This window comes from Phoenix dactylifera, chromosome 1 (assembly GCF_051530095.1).
Source record: "Phoenix dactylifera cultivar Ajwa chromosome 1, Ajwa_hap1_PhDact_Kaust_v1.1, whole genome shotgun sequence".
NCBI classification, from domain to species: domain Eukaryota; kingdom Viridiplantae; phylum Streptophyta; class Magnoliopsida; order Arecales; family Arecaceae; genus Phoenix; species Phoenix dactylifera.
In genome coordinates this window covers 69,375,547-69,398,996 of record NC_143190.1, presented here as the reverse complement: position 1 = coordinate 69,398,996, position 23,450 = coordinate 69,375,547, and the positions used below count along the sequence as shown (strand labels likewise).

General features: G+C 38.7%; 1 protein-coding gene across 1 annotated transcript; it reads left to right on the top strand.

The window, feature by feature from the left end:
• The first annotated feature begins 34 nt into the window (after positions 1–34).
• LOC103696456 (ABC transporter A family member 7-like) lies at positions 35–22,597 on the top strand. Its single transcript, XM_039125287.3, has 18 exons — positions 35–466; positions 761–1,142; positions 1,242–1,324; positions 1,432–1,576; positions 2,354–2,473; positions 2,599–2,723; positions 3,712–3,870; positions 4,218–4,380; positions 4,459–4,584; positions 4,696–4,779; positions 4,915–5,279; positions 19,346–19,546; positions 19,917–20,026; positions 20,191–20,275; positions 21,135–21,263; positions 21,365–21,470; positions 21,802–21,890; positions 22,055–22,597. The coding sequence occupies exons 1-18, from the start codon at positions 389–391 to the stop codon at positions 22,352–22,354; spliced, it is 2,850 nt and encodes a 949-aa protein (XP_038981215.2). The 5' UTR covers positions 35–388; the 3' UTR covers positions 22,355–22,597.
• Positions 22,598–23,450: the final 853 nt, after the last annotated feature.

Genomic DNA, 23,450 nt, shown 5'->3' with positions numbered 1-23,450 from the left:
ATAATTTCTTTTCCTCTAGGAAAAGCTTTGACAACTAAAGTGGTAACTCATCCTGAACGGGAGCATCACATGCCCGTGGTGGGACCCCCCAAAACGCGGCGAGCGCTGAAACTCGTCTCCGATTCACTCCTTTTCCATGGAGTGATGCAATTTGTCGAGCAGTTGGTTGTCATAAAACAGATTGGGAATACGCGTTCTCCATCCGTTGGATCGGGAGTAGCCAAGCGCCGTCTATATAAGTTGCCGCCCGGGAGAAAGAGACCGGAAATAACGAGAGCCCTGTTTTGGCCTCTGTTTCATTTTGCGTGAGGTCGGAAGAGAGAGGCGAGGCTCCAACGGTTATTTCATTTTATCTTACTATAACTCGGTTTACGTCTCTTTGATCCAAATGGAGCCCTCTTCCCGCGGCCCGGCCAGCTTCCTCACCCAGGCCAACGCTCTCCTCAGGAAGAACCTCACCTTCCAGGTCCTCTTCTCTCTTAATTCTGCGATTCTTTACTTTCTTCTCACGAATCAATTCAAAAGCTTTGATAATTTCGACTGCTACTGAGGTCATCAAATCAAAGTTGTTCTATCAATTTTGATCGCTAAAAGTTCATCTTCTGTAGCGAAAGGAATGACTTTGGAGTGCTGAGGATTGAAATTTGGATTTTGATTACTGGTTTTCGAACTTTAGGGGCCGTAGAATGGTAATATGATCAGGAATTCTGTTGTTTATCTAATTATTTGTCGATTTGCCGCCGTAATTCCTGATTCACAGAAACGGAATCTGAAGACGAACATTGGGATCATTGGCTTCCCAGTCTTCATCTGTGTGCTGCTTGTCATCCTCCAGAATTTAGTCAACAATCAGCTCGACAAGGCCAAGTACCGATGTGGCTGTGTCTGCATCGATACGAATGGAGACGGCAGGTGCGAGACCGTCTGTGGGCTTCAATACTCGACGCTGGATCAAGTGAACACCTGCCCGATACCCAGCCCTCCGAAATGGCCAGCTCTGATGCAAGTTCCTCGCCTTGAATCTCGTGCCGTCCGATCTGGTTTTGTTTCGTCCGCGGACCTGCCGGATGCGTCCTGCAAAGATTCAAAATCCTGTCCGGCTACTGTACTTTTCACTGGTCGTAACCAATCGCTTGCAGAAAGTATGCAGCTTGTTGCCTAAAAGATGTTACTGGAGATGATGTTCTTAAGCATTAAATATTTTTGTTTCATTTGTCTTAATTGATTTTATCTATTGATAGGTCTGGCGGGGAATTTGTTAAGGAGCACTTCTTCCTCAATGGATTTCTCAGATTATCTAAATGTTCTATCGAGTGTTGTTCCGGTGAGTTTGCTAAATATGCCTGTGTGTTTGGATTTTTGCTAAATTTCTCCTTATCATGCCTCAAAAGGTATGCTTTTGAATTTTCTGGTTGCTTGGTAATCTTTCAGGGGTCAGACACACCGACCAGATATACACAATTCATCGAACCTGCATTCATCTCCGGTAGACCATTATATATGATCCAACCTCAATGCACACCAAATTTCACACGTTCAGTTTCCTTTGAGATTTCTAACAGAACACTTGAGCTAGGTAAACAGCTTCTTGCCTATGTAAAAGGCCAGTCAGGTTTTGCTAAATTGTTTTGCTCGGTATGCATCAGAAATCAGGAGTAGTGGTCTTAACAGGTTTAGTTTTGAATGTCAAACTTTGTTGATAAAGTGTTCCAGGCCACTATTAATCATGTATGAGATTTTACCCCTCGGTAGCTGTATATATGATTGCATCTCGTTTTGCAAGTTTGCCTATGTCCAACACAAGATAATTCTATCATATGTCACATATTTCTATTCATAAATAGATGTCGTATCAACTCATTGATGTATTTAATTTGTGGAATTCACTGGTTCAGACACTTATTTTTCTTATCTGATATTGATAAGCATCCGCTTATTTCTTTAGGAACAAAATGCTTCCCGTTTTTCCTTCAGTCAGGCCCTGGTTAGATGCTAGACTATAAAATTTATGGGCCTATGTGTACTTGCTTATAGCAAGCATGTAATGCCTTCTGTGTTTGACATTATGTGTTGATACTTATTAATGAAACTTAGGAAAGCGACATAATGTGTTTTCCTCTCATTTCTCTGCGAAGCACTTTCTCATGGACTTGGCAAGAAAACATTATCAACAGGAGTTTCCTGAAGGTTGCTATGGCCATCTGTTAGGAGATCATACTTATGCTCCTATTTGTAGTAAGATGCATTAGTACCTAGTATCGTAGTGGTCCCTTCCATATACTTGTATGCTGCCACATGAAGATTTGATTCTAAAATGGCTGCATTCTGAATAATGTCTTTGGAATTGGATCAGAGGTAGAATGTGTTCAAGGACTATCTTTATGGCGTGATAGTTCATCGGCAGTAAATGATGAGTTGTTTAAGGGCTACCGACAAGGGAATACAGAGAGGAAGGCGAATGAATACATTGCAGGTGATATTATACAAACTTTTGTTTTCTTTCTGAGGAAAAATGGTTTCTTTTTTTTTCAATTTATTGTTTTCATCTTCATGAATGGCATGTCCTTCTAAACGTAAAATACGCTTTCTTTGCTGCAGCTTATGACTTCTTGAACTCTGATGAGAATGGTTTCAATTTGAACATTTGGTACAACTCAACCTATAATAATGAAACTGGGTATGTCGAAATTGCATTGTTGCGTGTTCCTCGCTCAATGAATGCGGTATGTACTCTCAGATTTTTTTTTTTTTTTTTGAGTATCTTTATTATAATATATGTCTTCTTATTAGTTTATTGACCATAATTAGATTGCAGACTTGACTACTAAAGTTGCACTAGTATCTTCAATTTTGTAAAAGGACGCTGACATTCAATTCTTTCCTTGCTGGACTGATTTAATCTTATTAAGAATGATAAAACCTTGTAACTTGAACTTGACTATCCAGCATATTCTTCTTTTTCCTTTTCGCCCCCATTCTTGCTCAGCCAAACTGAATCAACAAATCAGAACTAGTGTCAGAAGCCCAGGGTCATCCCCAAAAAGAATTTGTGCCTTGAAATTTAATCATGTATCTTGATTATTTCTTTAAGCGGTCATGTCCTAGTGAAAATGGTCACCTGTGTTTTCCTTCTAATTCAGTTTGTCTTTAGATGCATATGACTATTCTCTCTCTCATTTTTTTCTCCATTAATTTGTTTTCCATTTAGATGAAGTATGCCTATTTGATGCCTCCCATGCTTATGGATGGGTATACATCCTTGGCATCAAGGAGGGCTTATTTTGAAAACTCGAATCATGGCCTCTTAATGTCCAATCTTATTCATGATCTTCTTGCAAACTAAGGAATGATCTGTCTCTGAGTAGAGACAGTTAGTATGGTAGCTTATGGTATTCTATATATGCTACCCGTGCATGTTCAGAATGCTTCTTTCTTATGTAAAGTCATTGTACTGGGCAGTTCATGGACAATATTGTATAAGTTTTGTTGATAGGTTGTATTTATGTACTGCTTAGCATGGTTTCCTTTGGTATGGGTCCTTTCTAAGCATCTATACATGACATTGAGCCTTAAAGAGAAGGAAGTCTCATCCATATTCTAAAGCTTCTCATTTCTTAGTCCATTTTCATTTTTGTCTAGTTGATGTTTACGTATTTTAGTGAATACAGTGGACAAGATGCTGATGTTTTCTTTTTCAAAAAAAAATTACAGGCCTCCAATGCATACCTCCGGTTTCTAAGAGGTATGGGCATAATGATGCAACTGGAATATGTGAAAGACATGCCAAAATCAGGAACAGATAATAAGTTTGATATTTCTTCTCTCCTTGGTGCATTATTCTTCACATGGATTGTTAACCTGCTTTTGCCGGTGAGTATTATGAGCCAAAGTCTGAAGTGATCTATATTTGCTATTTTCCCAGTGCTCCATTTTACTTGTACTGCAACCTATTTTGTATGTATGTTTTTTTTGCGGTGTCTACGAGTGCAATTTTGCATTTATGTGTGCTGTGTACACACATGCTTGCACAAATAGATATATTTAGAGGGAGATCGTTTTATAGTCACAACTTGAAATTTTAAAAATATATATGTTCTATTTCTTTGCTTTCACTCGAAACTCTGCTATAGTAGTTGTGTATCAGCATAATTTTAGGCTTAAAATTTCTGCAATGGAGAGGTAGGTTGTATTGAGTATTGCTTTTTCTTCTGATGTAGGTTATATTGAATTACCTGGTGTACGAGAAGCAACAAAAGTTAAAAATTATTATGAAAATGCATGGGCTAAAGGATGGACCTTACTGGGTCATATCTTATGCTTACTTTTTTGCTCTGTCAGCAGTCTATCTGATATGTTTCGTGATATTTGGCTCTGTTATAGGTGAGGGTAAAAACTTCATCAGTCTATATTTGTCTCAGATTAAGCATTACGTAACTTTTTTTTGAAAATTCTATTCAGGGCTGAAATTCTTCAGATTGAATGATTACAGCATACAGTTTGTCTTCTATGTCATTTACCTAAACTTGCAGATTGCGATAGCCTTTCTAATGGCAATCTTTTTTTCTAGTGTAAAGACTGCTACAGGTTAGATTCTTGTATGATTTTGAATTCAAAAGAAACAGAGTATCTTGCTTAAACACCCTGCACAGGACTAGATAGTGACACATTTTGATGATGTGATATCTGATGTTGCAGTAATTGCATATATATATGTATTTGCCTCGGGCTTACTAGGATCTTTTCTTTTGCGGTTTTTTATTGAAGACAGCTCCTTCTCAAGTAAGTAAATAATATCATTTTTGCATTAGTTCCTTTCAAATGTATGTCAACATAGTGTTTCTATAAATTGTCTACTTTGATGCCTTTCCTCAAGTCATAAGCATTATAAACTAGAAATTCTTTTTATAACTTTAGGAGGTTGGATTATAGTCATGGAGATTGTTCCTGGGTTTTCCTTGTATCGTGGATTATATGAGTTTGCCCAATATGCTTTCATGGGAGATAATAAGGGGACTTCTGGTATGCGATGGAAAGATCTAAGTGACAGTCAGAATGGAATGAGGAATGTCTTGATTATCATGATCGTGGAATGGCTAGTATTGCTTCCAGCTGCATACTATTTAGATCAGGTTGCCTCGTCAGGAGGCATCAAAAGAGGTCCTCTATTTTTTCTGCAGTATTTTCGGAAGAAGCCTTCACCATCTTTTCGAAAACCAAGTTTGAAGCGACAAGATTCCAAAGTTTTTGTAGAAATGGAGAAACCTGATGTTTCTCAAGAAGTAAGATCAGTTCCTACATAGCAGTGCCAGAGTTAATTGTATAGATTTATTGCATTTATTTATTAGTATCTGCTTTAAAAGATTATCAGCTATATAATATTGCTAAGTTTAAGATCTTCTACTTGACTTCTGTTGATATTTGTTAATTAAATTTGAGACTGTTCTAGCACTTATTTGGGTAGATTGACATTTAAATCTTGATGAATGATAGAATAGAATGGCAAATTGTTCCATTGCAGATTTAAAATCAAAATGTACCTAATGTATACTCTTGAAATATGATGTTTTTCTAATTGTTAGACTTACTTAGTTTGGTGACTTCTAACTTCAGATTAACATGACATCTAGAGTTTGCAATATATTTAGAGCAACATTTATTTAAAAAAACAGTAAAAATGCCACCATCCAGGTTCGAACCTGGAACTCTCCCTGTTGCATGTGTTGAGAAGAGGGGTGCCAACAAAATGGCCAAAGTCCTTTTGGCTCTGTTAGAAACAACATTATTGACAAGATAATAATACTCAACATGCAGTTGCCAGAAACTGGAACAAGTAAACAAGCAAATGACTAGATAGACCCTGCAGTTGCCAAGATTCATTATGCTTTTATGGAAAGCTAGTATCTCATAACATTCTTCCTCAAGCAGATGTAGCCAATACTAAGCACCCCCAACCTGTTAGCAATGGCCTCTAAATGGACACTTCTAATGTAGTTGATAAGCATTTTCTCCAATTAATCTTCAATAAATTCCCTTTCTTGGATACAACCATCAGTATAAAAAAGTGGCAATTCGATTTTACTTTCTTATTTTCTATGTGAAATACAAGATCAATCAATGTGTACCAAAGTGGTCATCACGACACAATATAAATCTTTGTCTGGGAAAACCTAGGTTTAACTAGTTGTCAATTGTTCTAGCCACAATGACTCAAATATCCTATGAGACCTAGTGCAATATTAAGCTATTCTTACTGGTATACTCCCCTAACAGAAGTACAGTAGCCACATGTGCAATGCCTATGATCAGGACTTCTACAATAGTGAAAATATAAACAGGCAGAACAGAATTAATCCATATCCCCGTTCAGCCCATAAAATTCCTTTTGGAGAAGAGGCTTTAGATATTGTAAGTATGGTTGCCTGATGATCAGCACGTCTCAACCTAATCAACGTATCACTATATAAAAGCATGTCTAAGCATCTTTACATATTAAATGCAATTTCTTTTTCTTAGAGGCCTATTGATAACAAGGAATACCATGCCTTTCATTTGCATTCTGAATATGCATGACTTGACAAGTGACAAATAAAAGAATAAGGATAGGGCAAACTTTGGTAAATTTAAAGCATATTAAATTTGTGACACATCTTTGTGAGGAGCAGAATATTTTTAATACTCCTGGGCACTAACAAAATTCTCGTTCCAATTGGCTTGAAATTAAGCTTCTGTCTGTAGTATACCATGTGCCTTCTGGGAGATATCAAGGTGATTTTTCAGTTTTTTGGGTGGAGAAACACTAATTTCCTACCGATACATCTAGGGCCCAGAGCCTTGTCAAAATCTTTACAAAGATTCAGCTAATTATTCAGTTTCTATATCATTGCTTCTAAGAATTTATCTATTGATACAAATAATGGTTATATGTATACCTTTTGTTGCCCAGATAGACAACCCAAGAGGGGGGGTGAATTGGGTTTTAAAATAATTATTGCAATTAAAAGCTTTGTGAGTAACTAATTAAAACTTTTTGCTAGTGGATTAATTAGTTGCTATACGCAGTGGATGAAGGGAAAGTAAGAGACAATGGAGCAATCACAAACACAAGCAATTTTATAGTGGTTCGGAGCTAACCCTTGCTCCTACGTCCACTCCCCAAGCCTCACTTGGGAATTCACTATAATCCCTCGGATTACAGCCAGTTGTTTTACAAGTTCACAACCCAACTTGTTGTTTTACGAGATCACAACGAACTCGGTCGGTTTTCACAGGCTCACCGACTAGAACCACCCGATTGTTTTTCCGGGATCACAATCAAACCCTTACACCGTTGGTTTTAACCTTGGCTCACCAACAAACCTTAACACCCTTGATTCAATCCCCTGATTGAATCAAGTAAGAAACAAATAGTTTGAAACAAACAGAAAAAGAAAGCTTTTCAAAAGCGTATTTTAAATAATTTAAGCAAGGAAGAGTAAGAAGCCCTCAAACTGATTTTGGAGATGGAGGAAGGGGCTTTTCAAACTCTTTGACTCCTCTTGAATTTGATGTAGACTTGCTGTCAGGAGGAGAGCCTTGAATGTGAGGAAGAGAGTTGGAGAGTCGACTTCAATGCACTTCTTCCTTCTTTTTCGTGTAATCACTCTAGAGAGCTTTTGGTTGGTGGAAAATCCCTTAAGCTTTCAATGGAGTCTCTCTTTCTTACTCTATTACTGTTTCCTCAGGCTATTTAAGCCATTCCCAAAGAAAAATAGCTGTTAGACACATATTTCTAGCCGTTCTGCACATTCTGCAACTCCTGACAATGTTTCCGTTAGGATCGGAGTCGACTCGCGCGATCTGGAGTCGACTCGACTGTTGCAGGAGTCGACTCATGCTTTTCTGGAGACGGCTCGGCAACTGTTCTGGATTTGAATTAAAGTGCTGTCTTGACTTGGAGTCGACTCGACTGAACCTGGAGTCGACTCCCCAATGTCTGGAGCTGACCCGGCACTTTTGGAGACGACTCGTTCTAAGGAATCCAGAGATCTTTCTTTCAAGTTTGCTCACTCGAGTCGACTCGGATATTCTGGGAGTCGACTCGGCACTCAGAGCCCGAAATCTCGATCTTCTGTCTGTTGACATGTGCTGTCTCGGAGTCGACTCGAACTGTCTCGGAGTCGACTCGGCTTTCAGAGACGAAAATACAGTCTTCTGTCTTGGGGTTGCGCTGCCTTGGAGTCGACTCGAACTGTCTCGGAGTCGACTCGGCTCTCAGAGACGAAAAATACAGTCTTCTGTCTTTGGGGTTGCGCTGCCTTGGAGTCGACTCGAACTGTCTCGGAGTCGACTCGGCTCTCAGAGACGAAAAATACAGTCTTCTGTCTTTGGGGTTGCGCTGCCTTGGAGTCGACTCGGACTTTGCGGGAGTCGACTCGGTTCTCAGTGTCCGAAATTGGCTCTCTGACTTTTAGCCTTGCATTTCTCTGGGAGTCGACTCTTGCTTCCTTAGGAGTCGACCTGCCAACCATCGGAGTCGACTCGAGTTCTTCGGGAGTCGACTCGGCTCTCAGAGTCCAAAAATGCTTCTCTGTCTTTCTGTCTGTTACTCCCTGGAGTCGACTCGTACTACGCTGGAGTCGACTCGGCAAGCATCGGAGTCGACTCGAATTCTTCAGGAGTCGACTCGTTGACAGGTTCTGAGATGAATCTTTCTGTCCGGCTGTCTGTTCTCAGTCGGAGTCGACTCGTAATGTGCAGGAGTCGACTCGAGCTTGTGCCAGTGCTTCTGATACGCTTGGAGTCGACTCGTAATCTTCCGGAGTCGACTCGAGACTCAGACTTTGGTTCAAATTGAATTCTTTACTTATCCAAAGTGTATTGAACCAAAGCTAGAGACACTTAACCATAAATTTACAAATATTTGACTGAAACACTAGATTGAATTCATTAGTATAACATAAGATATACTCAAATGCTTTGAGCTCATCAAAATCAAATAGGGTTATAATCAATCACTCCACAATCTCCCCCTTTTTGATGATGACAAAACATTGAGTATTTGTAAAGTGAATTGCTCAACCAAAAAGGAGATTTATAGTAAAGTTTTAAAATGAATTCAAGTGTCTAGTCATTTAATTTATCCAAAACTGAAAGGTGTAAAACAGTAAATTTTGAAGTTAAAGCTCCCCCTTTCATTTGGAATTATATAAGCCTTCATGTCATGCAATCAATTGTTTGGCTTATATATATTTAATGAATTTGCTTTCTTAAGATTTCAGATTCTCCCCCTCAACACATGCATTCAACTATGTTTAGATTCTCTGAATTTTCTTTTAGTGTATTGAAGCTTTTGAACTTAAATTTTTTGTTTTAGAGGAAAAATCTGCCAATTTGTTCTTGAGTATTATTCAACTAATCTCCGAATATCCCTTGAATAGATTCTGGAGATTACTCCTTTAGGAGCCCCAACAGAGAGATAATGAGCCTCGAGGTATCGAATCCACTTAGAACAAATTAAAAGTTCTATTTTGTGCTTTAAAAGTTCTCTTTTTATTGATTCCCTTTACATGTCTATTCAATATATTTTCTCCCCCTTTTTGTCATCATAGCAAAAAGGAATAGCACATCATAAAAGCAGTTAGAGTTCAAATTTGCACAATTTGGAAGAGAAATGTCTACTCATTGTATTGATGTAAATTTAAGTACAATTGTAGATACATCAAAAGTATAGAAGTAAGTACATATCAATAAGAGAAAAAGCAAGCTACACTAGGATTTCTTTGTGGTGGAGGATGTGGCTCCCTTGCTCAGTCTAGTGTGTTGCATAACTAAACTGATCCCTTCTGAAATGTTTCCTAGCTGCTTTATGATCTCCGAGGTGGCCCTATTCTGGATCGAGGTAAGCTCAGTCAGATTCTCCTGGAGGGTATCCAACTTGAAGATCAGTACATTGGCTAGCCGTTCGGCACCCTGACTCTGGCTGCCTAGCTCCTGTCGGATGTCTTCTCGCATCTTTCTTGTATTACTCGTGACATCGCTCATATTCGAAAATTGGGCTTGAATTAGGCTTCTTACATTGTAAATTTCTTCCCTCAGATGAGCCGTCATCTCGGTCACGGCTGCCAATGATGGAACCATCGCAGTGGAGGGAGTAGTCGCTGGACCTCGGAGCTCCCTCAGTAGGTCGTCCCGTAGCTCCCTCACGATCTCCTGCCGCAACTCCCGGAGCTACTCAGGAGATATCCGGACCTCCAGTGGCTGAGAAGGTGGTGCAGTGGAGGGTCCGGCTGAAGTAGATGGTGCTGAAGTGGAGGGATAGGTGGAAAAATCTGAGTCATGATCAGGGCTGGGGGAGTGTCGAGTAGTAGGGTCAGAAGGTGTGGAAGTGGATGGTTTCCGGACCCAAGACTCCCTCAACCTTATGGAATCCCATCCTGTTAAGAGTCCCCTCACCCATGCGATCTGTGTATCGCAGTGAGCGAGAGGGTTCCCCCTCAGGAATGGGGACCTCTAACTTCCTGAAGATCAAGATATACAGCATGCCATAGGGAAGAGTAAGCCTTGGTTTGTCTAGAGGCTCACATAAGTATTTGTAGATGAGTTTTGGAAAGTTGATTGGAGTATCTTGAAGAATGTAGAACATCAGGGCTAGGTCCCTCTCAGATACAAAATCAAAACGGCCTATCTTGGGGAAGAGGGTCCTAGATATGATACTCAAGAGGAGCCGCATTTCAGCTGATAGTTGATTTGCAGACACCTCTTCTAGGGGGGACTGAGGTGGACTCTCTAGTATGGCCGTAAGGGCCTCAGTCCTATCCGTGGGGTGAGAGGGAGACACTCCTACTTGGGAAAGATGGAGGACTTGAGCAATGAAGTCCTCCGAAATAAATATAGGGACTCCCGCTACAGTTCTCTGAATACCACCATTACCCCTAGCTACAATACCGTAGAATTCCCTAACTAACCCCGGGTAAGTAGGGAGATCTAGGGAACAAAACCTTTCTAACCCTTGAGCCCTTAACCTATGCCCTAGGGTAAAGCCTTCCCGAGAGAGGAAGTCAAAGTTGACGTATCTCCCGGTGGAGACCGCCTTCCCGGCGCACGGACGCGAGGGAACCGGCCTCGGCGGGGAAGGAACCGGAGGTTGTGGCCTCACGGGTTCATTCCGAGCCTTTGACCGTCGCTCGGTGCCACTCGCAGAATGGGGCCTTTTCCGGCTCGGGACAACATATTTCCGAGGCATCCTAGACCTAAAGAGGGGGAAAGGACACGAGGAACGGAGGAAAACTCGACGGAAATGCCCTAACAAAGGTCGGAGACGAGGTCGGAGACGACTCTAGGGTTTTTGAATAGTGACGACGGTGAATAGAAGTGTCGATTGAACGTTTCGATTAGGGTTAAAACATCGGATTCCCGACCTCGAGTCGACTCTAGTAAGTCGCGAGTCGACTCGACCTCGAGTCGACTCCAAAATATGCGCGAGTCGACTCCCCTTATGATGCCATCGACCTCGAGTCGACTCCTAAATATGTGCGAGTCGACTCCCCCATGAGCCGACTCTAAAATGTATCCGAGTCGACTCGAACTCTGGCACGCACCCAAAAATCATGTTGTTTTCGTGCCAAAGAAGGGATAATCAAAAAGTTTATAAGCTGATTTGATGATCATAGATGAGAAACTCTATATTTAACACAAGCTAATCATCAAAATCAATGAATTAGAAGAGAATATCACTAGGATGGATCAATCACTCCTAATCCTCTCCTAAGTACACAGAATCGCTCTTCACTCAAGGGTTTTGTGAAGATGTCAGCTAGTTGATCATCAGTGCAAATAAATTGAAGTGTCACATCACCATTCAATACATGATCTCTTATGAAGTAATGTCTTATCTCAATGTGTTTGGTTCTTGAGTGCTGAATTGGATTCTTAGTTAGGTTAATAGCACTTGTATTGTCACAGTTAATGGGAATTTTATCTTGTTTAATTTCATAATCTTCAAGTTGTTGTTTGGTCCACATGATTTGAGCACAACAACTCCCGGCAGCAACATATTCGGCTTCAGCTGTAGATAATGCAACCGAGTTTTGTTTCTTGCTAAACCATGAGATTAAATTTTCTCCTAAGAATTGATATGACCCGCTGGTGCTTTTTCTATCAAGTTTACAACCAGCAAAATCTGAATCTGTATACCCTATTAAGTTTAGGCTAGATTCTTTAGAATACCATAAACCTATATTTTTTGTTCCTATTAGGTATTTAAAGATTCTCTTAACTGCAATTAAATGTGTTTCCTTAAGATTAGATTGATATCTAGCACACATGCATACACTAAACATGATATCAGGTCTACTTGCAATGAGATATCATAAGGATCCTATCATACCTCTATACATCTTTTGATCTACTGATTTACCTGATTCATCTTGGTCTAGTTTGCATGATGAACTCATGGGTGTGCTGATTGACTTGTTTCCTTCCATATCAAACTTCTTAAGCATCTCCTTGATGTATTTAGCTTGATTGATGAAGATCCCTTCTTCAGATTATTTAATTTGGAGACCGAGGAAATAGTTCAGCTCTCCCATCATGCTCATTTCAAATTCACTCTACATCAAGTCAGCAAATTCTTCGCAGAGGCGATTGTTAGTAGCACCGAAAATAATATCATCAACATAAATCTACACTACTAACATTTCTTTGTTTTTCTTCTTTAAAAATAGTGTCGTATCTACATTTCCTCTAGAGAACTCATGATCTAGTAGAAATTTGCTAAGTCTTTCATACCATGCTCTAGGTGCTTGTTTCAAACTATAAAGTGCTTTGTTTAATTTATACACATGATTGGGGTATTAATGATTTTCAAAACCAGGAGGTTGTTCTACATACACCTCCTCATTAATATACCCATTCAAAAAGGCACTTTTTACATCCATTTGAAATAATTTAAAATCTTTAGAGCATGCATATGCTAGTAACAATCTAATTGCCTCAAGTCTAGCTACAGGAGCAAAGGTTTCATCAAAGTCTATACCTTCTTCTTGATTATAGCCCTTTGCTACTAGTCTAGCCTTGTTCCTAATTACAATTCCATTTTCATCAAGTTTATTTTTATATATCCATTTGGTACCTATTATTGAATATTCAGAGGGTCGTTCAACTAGGTTCCATACCTTGTTTCTAGTAAATTGGTTTAGTTCTTCTTGCATTGCATTTATCCAATTTACATCCTTTTCAGCTTCTTCTATGTGTTTAGGTTCAAAATGTGAGATAAATGCTAGATGATTATTTAAGTTCCTAAGAGATGCTCTAGTCCTAACAGGTTGAGATGGATCATCTAAAATTAATTCCTTAGGATGCCCATGAGCATACCTCCAAGTCTTAGTCAGCCCATGATCCACAATTGCCTCTTGGCTTGATGATGCATTTCCAATTAGTTTTTGTTCATCTTCTTGTAATGTCATCTCATCAATCTTTTCTTCAAGAATTTCAGCATCATCATCAAGAACAACTCTCTTGCTAGAAGAGATATCATTAGTATCATCAAACACAACATGTATAGACTCTTCAATAACAAGGGTTCTTTTATTAAAAACTCTATAGGCTTTACTTGTTGTAGAATACCCCAAAAATATACCCTCATCAGACTTAGAATCAAATTTACCTAAGTTATCCTTCCCATTATTATGAATGAAACACCTACATCCAAAAACATGAAAATAGTTTACTTTGGGCTTTCTATTTTTTCAAAGTTCATAAGGTGTTTTCTTTATAATGGGTCTCAATAAAACTCTATTTAATATATGACATGATGTATTAATGGCTTCTCCCCAAAAATACTTAGGGAGGTTACTTTCACATAGCATGGTTCTAGCCATTTCCTCTAGGGTTCTATTCTTTCTTTCTACAACTCCATTTTGTTGTGGTGTCCTAGGTGCAGAAAAATTATGAGTTATCCCCTTTTTACAACAAAATTCATCAAATAGATGATTTTCAAATTTCGTTCCATGGTCACTTCTAATAGCTATGACTGAAGCATCTCTAGCATTAGTTACTTCCTTATGAAATTTCTTAAATACTGAAAATGCTTGATCTTTATGAGCTAAAAACATGACCCAAGTATATCTAGAAAAATCATCTACAATAAGAAGACCATATTTGTTTCCACCTAGACTTGTTTTTAGTTGGTCCAAATAGATCCATGTGTAGTAGTTCAAGGGGTCTGGAGGTAGAGACACAATTTATGGATTTAAAGGAGTTTTTTGATTGTTTGCCATATTGACAAACTTCACAGATTTTATTTTTCTCAAATTTTAGTTTTGGCAAACCTATCACGGAATCTCTTTTAACTAGTTTTGATATTGTATCCATACTTGCATGACCTAACTTACGGTGCAATAACCAGCTTGCATTATTATCCTTAGTATCATTAACAACTAAACAGGGGTTATGTTTGGCAAGATCCTCAAGATCTACTACGTACACATTGCCACGTCTTATTCCTTTAAATACTAAACTGTTGTCAATTGAGTTGGTTATGATGCATAAAGATCGTTTGAACAGAACATCAAAACCTCTATCACACAATTGACTAATGCTAAGTAGGTTATGCTTAAGACCATCAACATATCGAACATTATCAATAAAGGTTGAAGGGGTGATTTGTACTTTACCTATACCAATGATGTGACCTTGGTTATTGTCTCCAAATGTCACAGCACCTCCCTTCTTAGGCTCAAGGGTGAAGAATTGGTCTTTGTCATCCGTCATGTGTCTTGAGCAGCCACTATCCAAGTACCAACAGTTTTTGTCGACCTTGGCTGCAAGACACTCCTACACAAGGAAATCATACAACTTTAGGTACCCAAGTTTTCTTGGGTCCTTCATGGTTAGTAATGTTGGTTCCTTTTGGAACCCAAACCCTTTTAATTTTTTCTTTAGCTTTTTCTTTTCTATGATCACACACATTAGCTTTATGTCCTATTGTTCCACAGCAAAAACAGGTTATTTTCTTAGTTTTGCTTTTTCCTGCTTTTACAAAGAAATTACTAAGGAGCTTTTGCTTATTTTTAGTTTATACCCTAAACCAGCTCTATTGAACACAGCTCGTTGACTATTAAGTATCATTTCCAATTTTTCAGAGCTATATGTAAACTTTTCTACAAAAGGTTTGTACTTTTCAAGTTCTGGTGCCAACTTTTGTTTTTCTGTTTTTAGTGCATTTAAGTCTTTTGTGAGACTCTCTTTTATGATTTGTTTATCGTTTTTAAGTTCTGATATTTCTTTGGTCAGTTTTTCGTTATCTTTAATTAAGGTATTAGTTTTTTGAATTAACATTTGGTTGCATGTCTTAAGTTCTGAATTTTCTTTAATGATAACATCTTTATCCTTAACTAATGTATCGTACTTACGGAAGTGAGATTAGTTAGTTAGTTTCAATTCTTTGTTTTTAAGGTTTATTGTCTTATATTCGTCCATTAATTCATTGAAAGCATCATATAATTCATCGAAGGTAAAGTCTAAATGTGTTTCAGATGTTACCTCATTGTCGTTTGCCATAAAACAGAAGTTGGCCTTGTCCTCTTGTTCTTTATCTAATGATGATGATGATGCATCGGAGTCCGTCAGAGTAGAAACAAGTACTTTCTTTTTCTTGTATCTGCTGCCCTTCTTCAGCAGAGGACAATCAACTCTGAAATGCCCCGGCTTCTTACACTCATAACATCCGATTCCTTCACTCTCCCTTTCCTTACCTTTATCTTTATTGTGAAAATTTGTTGAACCTCTCTTCTGATGTATGGACTTCTTCCGGTTGATGAATCTTCGGAATTTTCTTACAAGAAGAGCCTCTTCATCCTCTCCCTCATTGTCTTCCTCTTCACTGCTGCTGCTGCAAGATAAATCTTTATTAGTAGAAACAGATTTGAGGGCTATTACCTTTTTCTTGTGAGAAGACTCTTCTTCACTGTGTTGTTTTATTGTTAGCTCATGCGTCATGAGGGATCCAAGAAGCTCCTCGAGTGGCAGCTTGTTTAAGTCCTTGGCTTCTTGGATTGCCGTCACCTTGGCCTCCCATGACCTTGGCAAACAACGAAGAATCTTCCTGACAAGGTCACTGTTAGTATAATTTTTGCCAAGGCTTTTTAGGCCATTGACAATGTCAGTAAATCTAGTAAACATGCAAGTGATAGTTTCATTGGAATCCATCTTAAATAATTCATACTTATGAACTAATATATTTATTTTAGATTCTTTTACTTGATTTGTGCCCTCGTGGGTCACTTCAAGTCTATCCCAAATCTCTTTTGCAGAATTGCAAGTAGAGACTCTATTGAATTCATTTCGGTCTAAAGCACAATAAAGCACATTCATTGCTTTGGCATTTAGTTGTGCCTTCCTTATGTCATTGTCATCCCAATCCTTTTCAAGTTTGGGTATAGTAACACCCTCTACAAAAATTGATGGGATGTATGGTCCATTCAGTATGGTGGTCCACATCTCATAGTCTTGTGCTTGGATAAATATTCTCATCCTAGCCTTCCAATATGAGTAGTCGGATCCATTGAAGAATGGAGGTCTATGGGTGGACTGGCCCTCAATATGAGAAGATCCAAATGGGGTTGTCATTTTGATCTTTTACTCTTTTGGTAAAGGAGTTCCGGCTCTGATACCACTTGTTGCCCAGATAGACAACCCAAGAGGGGTGGTGAATTGGGTTTTAAAATAATTATTGCAATTAAAAGCTTTGTGAGTAACTAATTAAAACTTTTTGCTAGTGGATTAATTAGTTGTTATATGCAGTGGATGAAGGGAAAGTAAGAGACAATGGAGCAATCACAAACACAAGCAATTTTATAGTGGTTCGGAGCTAACCTTTGGTCCTACGTCCACTCCCCAAGCCTCACTTTGGAATTCACTATAATCCCTCGGATTACAGCCGGTTGTTTTACAAGTTCACAACCCAACTTGTTGTTTTACGAGATCACAACGAACTCGGTCGGTTTTCACAGGCTCACCGACTAGAACCACCCGATTGTTTTCCCGGGATCACAATCAAACCCTTACACCGTTGGTTTTAACCTTGGCTTACCAACAAACCTTAACACCCTTGATTCAATCCCCTGATTGAATCAAGTAAGAAACAAATAGTTTGAAACAAACAGAAAAAGAAAGCTTCTCAAAAGCATATTTTAAACAATTTAAGCAAGGAAGAGTAAGAAGCCCTCAAACTGATTTTGGAGATGGAGGAAGGGGCTTTTCAAACTCTTTGACTCCTCTTGAATTTGATGTAGACTTGCTGTCAGGAGGAGAGCCTTGAATGTGAGGAAGAGAGTTGGAGAGTCGACTTCAATGCACTTCTTTCTTCTTTTTCGTATAATCACTCTAGAGAGCTTTTGGTTGGTGGAAAATCCCTTAAGCTTTCAATGGAGTCTCTCTTTCTTACTCTATTACTGTTCTCTCAGGCTATTTAAGCTATTCCCAAAGAAAAATAGCCGTTAGACACATATTTCTAGCCGTTCTGCACATTCTGCAACTCCTGACAATGTTTCCGTTGGGATCGGAGTCGACTCGCGCGATCTGGAGTCGACTCGACTGTTGCAGGAGTTGACTCATGCTTTTCTGGAGACGGCTCGGCAACTGTTCTGGATTTGAATTAAAGTGCTGTCTTGACTTGGAGTCGACTCGACTGAACCTGGAGTCGACTCCCCAATGTCTGGAGCTGACCCGGCACTTTTGGAGACGACCCGTTCTAAGGAATCCAGAGATCTTTCTTTCAAGTTTGCTCACTCGAGTCGACTCGGATATTCTGGGAGTCGACTCGGCACTCAGAGCCCGAAATTCCGATCTTCTGTCTGTTGACATGTGCTGTCTCGGAGTCGACTCGACTCTCAGAGACGAAAATACAATCTTCTGTTTTGGGGTTGCGCTGCCTTGGAGTCGACTCGAACTGTCTCGGAGTCGACTCGGCTCTCAGAGACGAAAAATACAGTCTTTTGTCTTTGGGGTTGCGCTGCCTTGGAGTCGACTCGAACTGTCTCGGAGTCGACTCGGCTCTCAGACGAAAAATACAGTCTTCTGTCTTTGGGGTTGCGCTGCCTTGGAGTCGACTCGGACTTTGCGGGAGTCGACTCGGCTCTCAGTGTCCGAAATTGGCTCTCTGACTTTTAGCCTTGCATTTCTCTGAGAGTCGACTCTTGCTTCCTTAGGAGTCGACCTGCCAACCATCGGAGTCGACTCGAGTTCTTCGGGAGTCGACTCGGCTCTCAGAGTCCAAAAATGCTTCTCTGTCTTTCTGTCTGTTACTCCCTGGAGTCGACTCGTACTACGCTGGAGTCGACTCGGCAAGCATCGGAGTCGACTCGAATTCTTCAGGAGTCGACTCGTTGACAGGTTCTGAGATGAATCTTTCTGTCCGGCTGTCTGTTCTCAGTCGGAGTCGACTCGTAATGTGTAGGAGTCGACTCGAGCTTGTGCCAGTGCTTCTGATACGCTTGGAGTCGACTCGTAATCTTCCAGAGTCGACTCGAGACTCAGACTTTGGTTCAAATTGAATTCCTTACTTATCTAAAGTGTATTGAACCAAAGCTAGAGACACTTAACCATAAATTTACAAATATTTGACTGAAACACTAGATTGAATTTATTAGTATAACATAAGATATACTCAAATGCTTTGAGCTCATCAAAATCAAATAGGGTTATAATCAATCACTCCACACCTTTATACATCACAAATGCTTTTTCCACACTAATAAAGGAGGAATCTTCTGAATTGTTGTGAGAATTTACATGCCTTTGGGCTTTTTGGTTGCTTATGATTTTTTTCAAAACAAATGAACATAAAACTCAGTAAACTCAGGCTTTACAAATAACAGTGGAAGACCTGTTTTTCATTAAACTCATTTTTCAGGTTTTATGACTTGTAAGTTTTCACAAAACAGTTCTATGAAACCAGCCAGACAAACATTTGGTATGATGGATTTTGCACTCATTTTAGTAAAACTTGTGTACCCAACAGCCCCTGAGATCTTTTGGAAAATTTTACAAGAGCAATAGTTAAACCTACATAGCTGTGTGGATATATCTCAAAAAATACAACGTCGTGTGGATGAAAATGTTGTAAAATATAGGTGCGATCACATAAATTAGCATTGTAGATATGCAAAAGTGCTTAGAATTAATTTTGATAAATTGATTTCGAGTTGTGCCAACTAGTTATAGAAATATGTATTATAATTTATCTTAACTGGTTCTTTCGTTAGCTTGCAAAATACTGATATTTATCTGATAGTTTTAGTTGGTTTATACTGTCCAGGAACTATAATTAGTCTATTTCGATAATTGTTTGTTTTTTACTTCTTTTCAGAGAGAGGTAGTTGAGCAGCTACTATTAGAACAGAGCACTAGTTATGCAATCATCTCTGATAACATTAAGAAGGTTTACCCAAGAAGAGATGGAAATCCAGAGAAGTTTGCAGTTCGGGGTTTATCTCTAGCTGTGCCTCATGGGGAATGTTTTGGCATGCTTGGTCCTAATGGTGCTGGAAAAACTTCATTTATCAATATGGTTAGTGATAACGCTGTCACTGTTAACCCTTGAATTATGAGTCAATATGGGGATATCTAGAAAACTTGGTCTAGTTTCTAATTGCATTGACTAAGTTCAAGTGTAATATCATTTCAATGATTAATTATTTTTTCTGATTTTTCTTATGACATTTTTTAATTAAGAAGCTCATGTTATGTCCTATTTTCTATCCCTTCATTTATTTCAAAGAAAATCTAAAAAAAAATAAATTTCAGTTCATCTCAACATATATGAAACATTATTTGAATCAGCAAACCTCTTCCTTTTTTGATTCATGTGGTCCTAACATAATCATTTTACATGCAAATTCCAGTTTTTACATAATATGAAGATCTTCATCTGTTGACAGATGACTGGGCTTACTACACCAACCTCCGGCACTGCATATGTTCATGGATTGGACATAAGGATTGATATGGATGAAATATACACAAGCATGGGTGTATGCCCACAGCATGAGTATGAACCTTGAATTTTATCCTTGTGACTAAAAAGAATGTTTGTGATGAATATGGCATATATCAAAACAAATTGATTCATTTATATTAGACACTAGGAGATTTATGTTATTATTTTCAATCAGTATTATTCTTGTGCCTGTTGTTTGTCATTCTTAAATACAGCTTGCTTTGGGAAACATTAACGGGCAGAGAGCATTTATTGTTTTATGGTCGATTGAAGAATCTCAAGGGTGCTGCATTAATGCAGGTATTGCATAGTTATTAGCATACATGCCCTTTTTAAATCTGACATGAGATTTGATTTGGCTTTTGTTTTATATGAGAAATTCAAAATTTATTAAGTCAAGATATTTTATTTAGTGTATAATAAGCAGAATTGGTAGTAAATAGATATTTAAGTAAGAGCATGTGTAACCTAGTTTATGCAACCAAGGATGCTATTTTCTAGTGCACCTTTGGGAAAATCAAGTTGATTTATTATTCCTGAAATAATCAAATAGCAATGTAACTGGATATATGTACTTTTTACAATGCTTATAAATGGAATTGAGAATTTCTGAATGCTAATATCATTTCTAAATATGTTTTTAAACTACATTAAACATCAAAACTAGTAAACTGCATTTTTTGGTTGCAGACAGTATCTTATTCCTTGCTATGTTAAAAATTATATAGAGGATTTTTTTTTGTGAGAACATATTAGTAATAATGCAAAATGTACATGCTTGCATGCCATGTTGTTTCACTGCCAAAGCTGAACTTATAGTCCTTTATATACGTCAAAGGGATATTAGATTTAAGAGATGGTGTCTTGGCACAATGATAAGGCTGCTCTATTGGTGTCATAGGTCCGAAACACAGAAACAATCTCTCTGCATGCAGGGGTAAGGCTGTGTACGGTTGACCTCCCCAGACCTCGCATTAGCAGAATGATTCCCTTTTATATTAACATTTAAGGGCTTATGTTGTGAATCTATTGTGCCTATAAGAGAGCTGTTAACAGAGTAGCTAAATGATGAGGTCTAAAATTTTGTTTTACTGCCAAAGCACATATAAAAGTCATTTTTTTTTTGGATTACTATCTTCTCTTGTCCTTTTATTTCCAGGCAGTTGAGGAATCCTTGAAGAGTGTGAATCTTTTCTACAGTGGCGTTGGTGACAAACAAGCTGGGAAATACAGTGGTGGTATGAAGAGGAGACTTAGCGTCGCCATTGCACTGATTGGTGATCCAAAAGTATAAATCTTTGATATCTCATTTAAGTCCTTGAAAGTGACTATTATCGGTTTATGGAAGTTTAATTGGATAACATGTCACTTGATGAAATGCTTTGTTAGGTTGTCTATATGGATGAACCAAGTACTGGGTTGGATCCAGCATCAAGAAAGAACTTATGGAATGTTGTGAAGCATGCAAAAAGAAATCGGGCAATTATTCTCACTAGTATGTTTCATTTTCTCATTTCTATGTTAGAACTAGTACATCTAATCATTCAAATTCAGAAAGAGCAGGGCCTGTAATGTTACCTAAACTTGTCTACGGAAGTTTAAGTTCCTCTTTTTTTTTTTTTTTTTTTGGTGGGCAAGGGCACATATAATTGTATTTTAGCTTGGTGCACAGTAGAATTTGTTTAAATATTACTGTGAATGTAACCCTCATGCCTTTTCCCCTTTATTTATTCCTCGTCCAGCAGTCATTGCTATTAAGGGATTTAATGTTAACACAGGTCTTTTTTTGAATTGCATCATAAATGAAGCTTTCTTGATTATTTCAGCACATTCAATGGAGGAGGCAGAGTACCTATGTGATAGACTAGGTATCTTTGTGGATGGAAGTTGGCAGTGCATAGGAAATCCTAAGGAGGTAAGTATATTATATATTATATAACCTTGCTTTCTGGATGATGGCTTAGAACCAAAAGTATTGAATTTTCATCTCACAATCATTACCATATGCGGCTTGAAAATTTGAATTAAACCTAGATTCTTTAGTGGGAATAAATATTCTTTAATGGTGTCTGATGACAGCTAAAGGCTCGTTATGGAGGATCTTACGTCTTTACCATGACAACATCTTCAAATGAAGAGGAAGAGGTAGAAAGCTTGGTTCGACAACTCTCTCCAAATGCAAATAAGATATATTATATATCTGGAACCCAAAAGTTTGAATTGCCAAAGCACGAGGTTAGAATTGCCGATGTTTTTCAAGCAGTAGAAAATGCAAAGAAGAAATTCACCATACATGCATGGGGGTTGGCTGATACCACTTTGGAGGATGTCTTCATCAAAGTTGCCAGAGGAGCACAATCATTTAATCTGCTCTCATGATTGTTAATAAAATCATGCTGCTGTGTATATTACTCTCTTTTGATGTTTTTGTTTGCGGATGTCTCAAATAGTTCCCATAGAAACTTGTCCGTCCTGCTGCTGTTGCTCTTGCAACTTCAGATATGGTTTATTGAATGCATAATGTATTATAGTAACTAAATTCCTGGATGCTGAAATAATTTTGTGGTTGTTTGCAACTTTGATCTTTAATTTTGTTTTAGTAAAATCTCTTTTCTAGTGAAACTGTTATCCATTTTCGTTTTTTGTAATTTTTCCTCAAGGATTGTCATCAGAACCTTAAAATTCCTTCAGTATCTTTATCCTCAGGTTAGAAATTTTATGCATTTGGGGATTGGCTACCTAGGAAAATGATCATTCTTAGAGTTGATTATATAGGGGAGCAATTGCTGAGTTGTGTTTTGTGATATAATTGAACATAATTAGTTTATTTTATTTATTTTTTTTATCAAAACGGCATATTATATAGCTCTAAAATGAGTACATCCTGTCAGATCACGAGAAAGTAAAGAGTATAAAGTGGAAGGCATATCTCTTATAGATGTCCAAAGGAACTCTCCGGAGTGCCGGCGACGAAAGAGGCGACCCAGTCTGCTGCCCTGTTCGCCTCCCGAAATACGTGGGCTGCCTGGAAGCCACTCAACTCCTGAGTCAATCTCCGAGTCTCTCTAATGAAGGGATGGCCATCCCCATATCTATCCATACCTCAAATCCAGTCAATCACCACAGAGGAATTCCCCTCAAGAAGCACCCACTCGGCACCGAGGACTCTCCTCGCAAATGACAACCCCTCCCATGCAGCTCGAAGCTCTGCCCCAACAACTGTAAATCCCATCGTGCGCTGACCCCCTGCTACCACCAATCTGCCCCAGGAGTCTCTTATCACAAATTCAACCCCTCCAGATACACCATCCACCGACATGCTCCCGTCGAAATTCACTTTGAGATGACCAAGGGGTGGGGGCACCCAAAAAATGAGGGCGGACCTGGGCGCTGTGACAGCGGATAAAGTGCCCAGGATGTCCCTGGCCATCTCACTAGTGAATAACGTAGAGGTTGCAATAACCTCTCTGGACTG

Bases quoted from the DNA above. Each gene is read 5' to 3' on its own strand.
- LOC103696456 (XM_039125287.3), top strand. From the start codon at position 389: ATGGAGCCCTCTTCCCGCGGCCCGGCCAGCTTCCTCACCCAGGCCAAC. The intron at 1,143-1,241 runs GTATGCAGCTTG...ATCTATTGATAG, and splicing joins TAACCAATCGCTTGCAGAAA to GTCTGGCGGGGAATTTGTTA. The intron at 2,474-2,598 runs GTGATATTATAC...TCTTTGCTGCAG, and splicing joins GGCGAATGAATACATTGCAG to CTTATGACTTCTTGAACTCT.